Source organism: Terrapene carolina, unplaced genomic scaffold, assembly GCF_002925995.2.
Source record: "Terrapene carolina triunguis isolate 2854851 unplaced genomic scaffold, T_m_triunguis-2.0 Scaffold227, whole genome shotgun sequence".
Classification (NCBI taxonomy): Eukaryota; Metazoa; Chordata; order Testudines; family Emydidae; genus Terrapene; species Terrapene triunguis.
In genome coordinates, this window is record NW_020664578.1 from 3,781,582 (window position 1) to 3,791,809 (window position 10,228).

The 10,228-nt window shown below is 53.3% G+C and overlaps 1 protein-coding gene across 1 annotated transcript; it reads left to right on the forward strand.

Annotated features, from left to right (window-relative positions):
* Window positions 1-6: 6 nt before the first annotated feature.
* Window positions 7-9,067, forward strand: CIART (circadian associated repressor of transcription). The gene is made up of 7 exons (XM_026656308.1): window positions 7-175; window positions 673-839; window positions 2,846-3,418; window positions 4,269-4,344; window positions 6,742-6,820; window positions 7,657-7,780; window positions 8,299-9,067. The coding sequence occupies exons 3-7, from the start codon at window positions 2,858-2,860 to the stop codon at window positions 8,896-8,898; spliced, it is 1,440 nt and encodes a 479-aa protein (XP_026512093.1). The 5' UTR covers window positions 7-175; window positions 673-839; window positions 2,846-2,857; the 3' UTR covers window positions 8,899-9,067.
* Window positions 9,068-10,228: the final 1,161 nt, after the last annotated feature.

Here is a 10,228-nt window from a genome sequence, read left to right on the forward strand (position 1 = left end):
GAGTGTGTTCCTGCTTGCAGAAGGGGAGGCCAGGGCTGCGTGTGTGAGAATTCGACCAGCGTGCAGGGCTCATTGTGTCCCGTGGCATGGGGACAGCCGTGTCCATGATTGCAGCAGACATCCAGACAGCACGACTCTTGGTGTCGAGGAGCGGATGGATGCGTGTTTAATCTAGGTCAGCAACGTGCCGTGGTGGCTGGGTGCGTTGCAGGCGAGGTGCTTGCTAGGCTCTGGGTGAAGGGAAGGAGGAACGTCTCTGATTCTCAGGGTGGTGACCCTGGACGGGTTGAGTGGAAGGAGGTTTGCTGGGGACGAAGGAGCTGCCGTGGGGGCTCCTACTTGAGATCTTCTACTGAGTTCCAAGAATAGCGGGTTGGTTTCTTTAGCAAAGGGACTGGAGGGTGCTGCTGGCTCTGAAGTTAGGAGGGGGGTGATGGGTCTTGTAAGACCATTGTAACTGGTTTTGTCGAAGCAGGGATGCGGCTGAGGCTGGCGCGTGGCACCAGGGGGTTGATTACTTCGGGAAGAGACATGGGGTATAGGGAGAAGGGAATGTTCTGTAGCAAAGAGAGCGGGATCCCGACCCCTCCATCGAGTCACCGCCAAGTCACTCTGAACTGGAAAAACAGCTGAGGGCAACTTGTAGGTTAACTTGCCCCTGTCGTTCCCCAGCCTTCTTGGATAAAACACCTGCTGCACTTGGAAACCTCCTCCTTTGCCTGTGCCGCTGCAGAGAGAGCCCAGCACCAGACCAGGAAACACCCAGGCAGATTGAATTCGCAGCAAAGTGGACACAACCCTTCATCCGTTTATTGAGTCCCGGAGGGCTACCTGTGTAGGTGCGTTGGGCTAGACCTAAAAAACAACAAGACGTGTGTATACCAAAAATCCCGTGTGTGTGTGTGTGTGTGTGCGCGCACACACAGAGCATGCCATGTAGGGAAAGGCGCGTGGGGGTGGTGAGTGTGTTGATCCCTTCTGCTCCTAGGAAGTGGGTGCAGGCTGGCAGGGATCTTAGCGATGCTGCGTATCTTGTGTGTGGTTTGGGATCTTTGGGGGTGGAAGCCACTTGTGAATGTTTTATGACATTGGCTGCGTGAAGCATGCCCTTAGAACAGCCTCTCCAGGATTTCTCCCTGCCTGCATTCTCTGTTGGCCAATTTACCGGTGAAATGCCACATTTCTCACTTAGGGGTTGTTGATTTCTCTCCAGCTGTTTGGCTGGCAGCAGGGTAGCTGCTGTGAGGTGGCAGTAGGCATCTGTCTAAAGTAGGGCAGGAGAATAAAGCGTAGAAGCGTCTCCTCTTTGTCTGCCTCTCCATGGAGGAAAGGGTTACAGATTTTTGTCTGCCTGCAGTGATGGGGAGCGTGGGAAAGCTGGAGCCCTCCCTTCCCTAAGTTTATGATCCTATGTCGCCCAGTAGCTGGGGCCAGTGCTCTGTTACAGAGACCGCAGGTGCTGACTGCATTGAGTCAGCCAGACAGTCCCTTTCAAATCAGACTGACACACCCTGCTCTTATCTCTAGTGTATTGGAGAAGCCTTTACTCATTTAGATGTGTAGTTTGTCCTCTGCTTATTTTACCCTCAAGGGCCGGGTTTAACTCTTGCATTGAACAGCTCCAAGATTCTCTGATTTTTTTTTATTTTTTTTAATTCACTTGTTTTCTGTCTGGTGGGCACGTGTGTTTAGTATATTGACTTATGAGCTGTTCATTTTATACCAGTCCAAATCAAAAGGACACAGACTAATATCACTCTAGTATTACATTGTTAGTGGTCACTTTTGTACCCTAGGGTTGCTAACATTTTCGGTGAGTAAACATTTTCTCGATGCACCACAGAAGTGGTTTAACGGGTCGATTTGGTTCTGCAGAAAAGAGATCTTAAGAAACTCAGACTGATCAGAGAGAGAGAGTGTGTGTTTGTTTAATGCCAGTTTTTGTTTTGTTTGAAACCTTTCCCCTACTGTGTTTGCAACCCAAACCTTGCAGCACCTGTCCATGTGAGCCAGAAAATGAAACCCCACGTTATATGTTCCAGTGTGTCCAAGTGGAAGCAACCCCACTCCCTTCCCCAAGGGGGAAGGTCCTGGTCTCTGAGTCGGGTTCCTACTGCTGCTTTAATACACATAAGAATTGTGTTTTCCCTTCTTAATATTTAGCAGACTGTGCTGTAAAACCGGGCAGGACATGTAGCTGTTTCCCAACTGATTTTGAAACTGCCTGTGTCCGTGGCAATGAGGTTGCTAGGATATTTTTGTTGTCCGTATCCTGTAATGCTCCTGCAGGGAGCAATGCCACCGAGGGCGGCAAGGGAAGCCTGTCGCGAACTTTGCACCCTCCCCCCCTCACTAGTTCAGGCTCTGTGTATGTGACTCCGCTTCACGCTCCCGTCGAGTGTCTGGGAGCTGACTTGGGCACCCACCCGCTGCAGGGCTGCTCTGTGGACCCTTCTGGCTGCCCCCGACAATGAAATCTAGTGGGTGCCTTGTCCTGGTGTAGCCCCTGATGGGAACAGATTGGTCGCATCTGGAACAGCTTCTGCTGGCAAGCTCTATCCAGGAACTGCAACTGCACAGGGTCCATTTGGCTCCCTTTGTCTTTACCCCTTTGTTTTCAGCCGCCTCCCCCCAGTAAACCAGCGGAGAGCTTGATTTTTAGCTGTCCCCGAGGAAATTATTCTAAAGCCTCCTTCTATAAACTCTGCTCAGCAGCCGTGCTAAGAGCCGCTGGGCTGTAGGGTCTGGGGATGCCAGGGAGGCAGACGGTAGGATCTCTAAGGCATGTTTTGTTGCTGTTACTGGCATCTTCTTCATTTGTTTGCCCGTTTTTGGTCCCTGACAGGTTCCCGCAGTCATGGAGTCCCCCAACAGCATGTCGTCCTGCGAGTCTCTGTATTCGGTCGACAGTGCCGCCAGCGACGAAGAGGACAAGTGTTACGACTTCGGCGTCTTCCTGTCGGACTGCGAGAGCGAGGCAGGCGGTTTGAGCCGCCGGAGAGACGCCCGCTCTGGAGGGGAGCGGATTCTCTTTTCTCCCAAGTCGGCATGGACTCGCCCCAGCCTGCCGGGCCGGGACTGCAAACGCAGGACAGTGAAACCCACTTTGCAGAGCTCTGCTAGACAACGGCCGTCGAGTCAGTGCGGCCGGTTTCCCGGGGCGTTGGAAGGCAGATACCCCTCCGCCTGCGCTTGTTTGATGGACGGGGATGGCAGCCTGGCTGGGAGGACTCTGAGCCAGAAGAGGATGGAGAGCGGACGGAAGCGTCTGATCCGTCCCGCGGGGGAGAGGGAATACCCCGAGTATGCTGCAAAGCCCGCTGCCCACGGGATAAAAAGGCAAAGGAATGGGGAAACGGAGATGAGGGAAGCTCCGACGTTGCCCTTGACCGACGGCGACCGGTTGTTTGCCCAGAAGGTGAGTTCCATGAGAATATCCGGGGAAGCGGGTGTCAGCAGGGAGGGAGTTACCTGGGAAGGGGTGAAATGTGCGATCAAATGAGACACGAGACCTGATCCAGGCTGGGATTTCTCACCTGCCGGCTTGATGCACCAATGCCATTGGCAAAGCCTCGCTCTCTTTGCACCTTTGATCGCACCAAGGCCCTGTAGACGCTGAACCTGGTGGGTGGAATACGTGGTGTGAGCCTGCTGGACATCTGGCCGTCTATGTTATTAGTGTCAGGGTGGTTGTGCCTCAGTTTCCCATGTGCCGTGGCCAGGGCAGACTCAGATGTGAGCTGGGCACCCTATGGACTGGAAAAAATTGAGGGCAGTGGGGAAGGACTAGCATGGGGAAGGAAAACGGTTGGTCAGCGTCATCGTAATAGTGAAAGGATGGGAATTGGAATTCTTGCAGTCGCTTGCATTAGCACCATGAGCCCTTCAGGAATAGTGGTGTGAAGTATTCATACTGCAGCAACGTGTAAGAGCCCCAGTCGTGGACCATATCCTGGTGCTAGGCGCTGTACAGACCCTGGTGCTAGCCGCTGTACAGACTCAGAACAAAGACTGTCCCTGCTCCCAAAAGCTTACAGTCTGAGAAGGGTCATGAAATCAGATGTAATAAGTGCATTACTGGGGATTAAAGCGAGTGCTTTAGAGCCCACCTCGTTGTATTCACACCTCGCTGCCCCACACAGCTGCACAGGCGCAAAACTAGCCCCAGGGATGCGCCAGGGAGAGGTGTGTGTGGAGGGGTTGGGGGGAGCCCAGAAGGGGGATCGTCCCGGACGGGCTGGCTCACTTTCTGTGCTCCTTCTCTGCAGTGCCGGGAACTCCAGGGCTTCATCAGGCCTCTCGCAGAGCTTCTGAACGGGCTGAAGAAAGGTCGCTACGAACGAGGTAAGTGCTGTTCCTCGCGCTTGTCCCTCCCCACAGCGTCGGACGCCGCCACGCGGCTATTTAACCGCAGGGAATTATTTCCCCTCTCTCCCCATTTTGATCCCTAAATCAGAGGCCAGTGGCCATCTCCGGGCTTCTTGCTGGAGTGGCATTCAGAGGGTGGGAGAATTGGGGACCAGTGAGAAACAGCTGCTGCCTGGCGCGGGGACGCCCGCTGCACAGTTTCCCCTGTCTGAGCTCTTTGTGCGGCTGGTCCAGGGTTTTCCCGCCCCCCCCCCCCCTTTTCTTCTTAATATCGCCCTCTTTCAATCAGCCCTTTGTTGCTTTTGGGGCCCCAAACGGAGCAGGGCAGACAGCTTTACCCGGCGCTTGTCTGCTCCGAGACATAAACGGCCTCAGGACGGGGCTGGGTTGGGAGCAAACGAAGGAGTGGTGGGGACACGTATGATCCTCCGGCCGGGAAGGGGGATGGGATGGGCAATTAGAGCTGCCCACGCTGCAGTTGCCACTTTAGAGACAGAACCGAAAACCCCAAAGGGCTCGATCTGCTCCCAGCCCAGCGCCACGGTGAGAGGCCGGGGGGTTTTGTAAGAGCTGGGCAAGTTGGGTGCTGAAAACCCAGCCGTAAGTGTCACATTGGGAGCTGAGCGCGTTGGGTGACCTGGCCCCGGTTGTGGCGCTGCACGCTTGGCAATCTGGTTCTGAGATCCCATCCCCGAGGAAAGCGGTGGCATCTCTCATTCGTTTTCCATGCTTCCCTGCGCATATAAATGCGTGCGCTAGATTAAGGACCTGTAATCACCACCATGGGGAGGAAGAGGATTTCTGGCTCCTATAACGTGCATGTGTTGGACGGCAGAATTTCTCACTCTCTATAAGGGTGCATCCAGGGCTTTACCCCAGTGCTAAAGATGCCTTCTCCCAGGACCAGATTCTGAGCTCTGTTACGCTACGGTAACTCCTTTGACTCTGTGAATTTACTCCTCATTGATGCGACTGAGATCAGAATCTGGCCCTTCATTATGGATTCATTAACGCTCGTAAAGTGCTCCGTAAGTGGTAAGGATCTTTCCACCTGAAATGCCGTTGAGAGAATGGGCCAGATTCCCCGCTGGTATAAATCAATGTCGCGCCGCTGAAGTCAGCAGATCTGTGCCGAGGATCTGGCCCAATCCCTCTGACTTCTTTTTCCCAGCGTGGGGCTATTTCATCATCTTGGCCCTATGGCTCAATCACCTGTTGTGTTTACATATTAATCTGATTACATCTGCTAGCAGGCGGCTGCCCTGCCCTGGAATGGGAAGGGATTTGAGGATCTAATGGGTGTCGCAGCTCTGAGATCCTGTATATTCTAGGATACTAGAGTAGATACGGGTGCTTTACCATTGCTCAGTACTTAAGAGACTAGTGTGTTACGTACCCAACACTCATTGTTTTCCCCTTATTCCTCTGCCCCCGAAAAGAATTGAAGGGCCAGATGTGGGCTAATGTGTAGTCCGTTGGCATTAGCTTATTCCCCTTACAAGATCTTCTTCCCTAAATTCCTTCTTTCTGTTTTTAGCACTCTCCTGAGCCCTCATCTTAATTTCTGCCCCTGGGTTGACTGTGCTAAATTGCCTAGTAAAGAAGGCCATTGTAAGCTGCATCGATCGCAGCGTGAGCTGAGAAATTCCCAGGGAGCTGCTTGCGCTTTGTATCGCTGCTTTCCTGCCCTAAGAACACGCTGTTGGAAATCTGAAAGAGCAGGCTTTCATTGACGCTCCCGCTCGGCGCTGGGAGCCTGCTCTCCTTTCTCTCTCAGCGGGCTGGTTACACGTGTCTCCGTGCGTGCGAGTTTCCATCAGCCAGACACGTGTCGCGCTGCCTGCTTGTGTCACGCCCACTCTTGGCTGTGAAGAAATGATTATGGCTCGGGATAATGTGCAAGAAGGCAGCTGGTGTGGCGTGATACCTGCCCTTCAGAAAGTCATCACATGGTGCTAATAGAGCCCCAGGGGCACCTGCTTCTCCAGCATACAAACCTTTTCTGTGCTGGCTGCATTACAGGGGTGACTTCTCCTAGTACAACAGCCTCCGCTACAAGGAACAGAGGCTGCAATTCACTGTATCTGCAGTGGGAGGGCAAAGACATGACAATGTCTCAACCCCCCCGCATTGTGCTGGCCTTTTCCTCCAGCTAATCTGAGGGCTAGGTTCTCGCGTCTGTCCACGCTGCATGTAATTGGCGTGATCTCTCCATAATCTCCCCTGGGTAATCAGAGTCTGAGCAGTGTGGAGGCTGAATCAGCCTGGCCCTGGCTTCCCAAGCGACTGCCTTCTCTCGCAGCGGTAAAGTTGGTTCGGTTTGTCTGTAAACTAATAGCTGGGCCTTGCTCTGTTTTTTATTTCCCCCCCCAGGATTAAGCAGCTTCCAGCGGAGCGTGGCCATGGACAGGATTCAGAGGATAGTTGGAGTCCTGCAAAAGCCAGAAATGGGGTAAGCGTCTCCTCCGCAAAATCATTATAAGAGCTCAGCAGAGGTTGGTGTGTGACTGGCTGTGGGAGGGAGAGCCAGACAGTGCACAGACTCTGTCCAGCGTTTCCAGCATCAGCGGACTTCCCACTGAACTCCTGTGCTGTTTCCTTGAGAACGTCGGTGCCCCGGGTCGCTTGCAGTTTGACTCGCAGGCGCCGCAGGTTAAACACCCCCGGGGCTGAGGTCTGCCTTGGGTGTCAGTAGAGAAATAGCTGGATTCTTCCTGGCAATATCACTCTGCTACTCCTGGCGGTTGATTCCCCCACTGGCAGCAATCACCCATGACTGGTAGTGCTGGACTGCACCGTCGCACACAGCCTAGGAAATGCCTCTGGGCTTTTCGAACCGAGCCAAGTCCTGGCACACATTGAAACCACAAATCGCTACCCTCGTCCCTTTTCTTCACTGAAATCTCTAATCCTATGGCAGAGGGAAGCCCTGGGGCGGGAGGGAGACGTTCCTTTTGGACAAAGGGAGGGGAGGCGTCAAAGTACTGAATTCCTGCTATTCTGTAACTTGAAATTCAAAGCCCAGATCTTAAAAGTTGAGGCCCATCTTTTTGTTGGGGGAACTTGGCCTGTTTTGGAGGTGTCTCTGAAAGAGAGGCAGCCGTACGGAATAACAGGGCAGCATCCTTGCTGCGGGAGCCTGACTGTCTCTTCTTTCTCGCGTTAATTGCGTGATACCTGTGCGAGGCGCTAGGCTGTGACCGATCTGTCTGGGCTCAGCAGGGTAAAACTGCACAACGATCTCCCCTGGCTTGAGAGGAACCCCCTGTTTCTTTTCTCATCTTGCAGGGAGCGATACCTGGGCACCCTGCTGCAGGTAGAAATGATGCTGAAAGTTTGGTTCCCTCATGTCGCCTTGAACAGTTCCTGTCCTGATTCCAATCCAGCAGAGCATGCACGCAAGCTGGCGAAGGTAAGGGGGCTTCCTTGCTGGGTAACCGGTCTATTCAATCCCTTCCATCTGTATATGGATTAAAGGCCCAAGGATGAGGCTCCTCTAGGTCTGTTCTTGTCCGAGCGATGTGCTGTTTGGCAGACTTGGAGGTAGCTGTCCCTTGGGAGAGAGATGAGAATTACTAGTAGAACTGCAGCATGTAAAAGCTTCGGTCCAGTAGAATGGGGATGGAGCTGGGTCTGCGGCAGGTGGGATGCTGGCTGGGGGGAGGAACTTCTGTGGCACATGCTGCACTGGGGACATGGGTGAAGTGGGTCCTATAGGGGCTTGCCTGGTGTCCGTGAGGGCCATGTGTTGCCGAGAGGTCTGTCTGGTCTCCCCATGGGAGCTGTGGGTTCCTCCTTGCCCGCTCTTGCCACATCTGTCGGCCTTGCGGGGAGCTCCAGCAGGTCGGCCATATTGGCTGTAGCAGCCAAGGCTCTTGAAAGTCAACGCCGTCTCAGCCTAAGGTGCCCCCTTTCTCCCCTCTCCTCCAGCAGTCCCACCCCAAGCCTTCAGCAGTGGACAGCTATGGAGGAAAGCCTGCAGTGCCCAGCGAAGACTCTGCCCAAAGTCCCGCTGTGGAGAAGTTGCACCTCACGGACCCGGCCGCAACCGACGGCAAAGCTGACGCGGTGTGGAGGGAGCAGGCCTGCTTTCTGGCCAACTGGTCTGCCATGAACTTGACCTGGATGCACACCTCACCCATCTGCAACCCGCCACTGGGGCTGGCGAACCTAGGGCACTTGAATGCTGCTTTCAGCCAGGCCCTGCTCGGACCAAATGCTTGCGGGGTCATTCTCTTCCTCCACAACAACCTGACAGCCCCCGCGCCCTTCTTCCGCTCCACCTCCGTCACTCCTGACAAGAGCTCGCCCGCCTACTGCCACCCCAAGCAACCTCCGGGTACAGGAGCCCCCCTGAGATGCCAGAGTGTGCCCGGGGCCATGGAAGCAGGGAGCTACGTGCTTAGCCAGCATCCGGGCAGCCACTCCAAATCTTTGCCTCACTTGCCCACCTCCAGCAAGGAACCCAAGCCAGCAGCCGCTTGGACTGGGAATCGAGAGTCAGAACTGCTGCCCGTGTATTCCTCTTGATGCTCGGCTTGAGGCACTTCCCAAAATGTGTGAATTTTATTTCTTTTTTATTGCGGCCTTTTTTTCTTTTCTTTTTTTTTTTTTAAAGTAAAACATTTCACGCCTGTGTAAAAGTCTGATAAACTTCCAGGAGGAAAAAAATTAATGTTATTAAAAGGTTTAAACCAGAGCAGTTTCCAGACGAATGTGATCTTTGTTGATAAATGCTCGACGGTGGAAATGCACTTCCCCTGCCCGCCCCTCCGTTAATACCTGGTCGGTCCAGCAGCACTAATGCTTTGTGCTTCTCTAGAGCCTTTCAGGTCAATGTGAACTCCGTTAACTAAGACTCGCACCCTCCCCTGGGAGGTAGATAAATTGTCATGCATATTTTGGGCATAGGACTGAGAGCCCAGAACTCCTGGGTTCTAATTTCAGTTCTCACACCCATGGCTGTGGGACAAGTCCACTCTCTTTATGACTCAGTTTCTCCATCTGTAAAACAAGGAGAATACTTGTGTACAACACGGTTAACCTAGCTAGTAGGTACTGCCGACTGCCGAGTAAGCTGAGACCAGTCCCACAGCTTGTAGCCTCTCTTTCACCAATACATATCAAACTAGATGATACAGCACCTGGCACATCTCTGAAAGGCTGAGGGGAGAGACAGAAAGTGCAAACTGCTAACGGTGTAGTATGCCTAAGTATATTATTAACACCATCTCCCAGGAGAATGGGCTGCCCTTGTATAAGACAGGAGTGGCTGTGCATCGTTGGATCACATTCCCTGGCATAACACCCCCTCCTTGCACGTTTCTAAACCAGGCTCACACAATTCACATGTATAGTTGAACAAAGCCTTTGCCTTAACACCTTGTTATGGTGCCTTTTGGTCTGATGGATCCCGTGACATCAGGCAAACTCCTGAAGGCCCTCCTCACCTGCTACTAGAGTGCACCTAGTTCTAGAGTGGAACGTGTAGTCACTGTTGGCAGGCAGCAACACCACTACACGTGTTCCAGGGCAGGAAGTGGAAAAACAATCCTACAAATGACAAGGGGCTTGAGGCAGGCGAGGATGGGTATTTGGGTTGGATGCCAGAACTCTTGCAATAATTGGCATGGGATCTTTAGTGATGACAAGGGGTCAGATTGTGTTTGTCTTGTCATCCAAGAAACCGACTGCAGTGGCAGCGCCTCCCACCCCCAAGCTACAACACGGCCTCAGGACGGACTTGGAGGTGAGAGCCGCATTTTTTATTATTTGTGTTACCATAGCCCAGAAGTGCCTGGTGCTAGGTGCTGTACAAACACAGGACAAAAAGACAGTCCCTGCCCCAAGGGACTTAAAA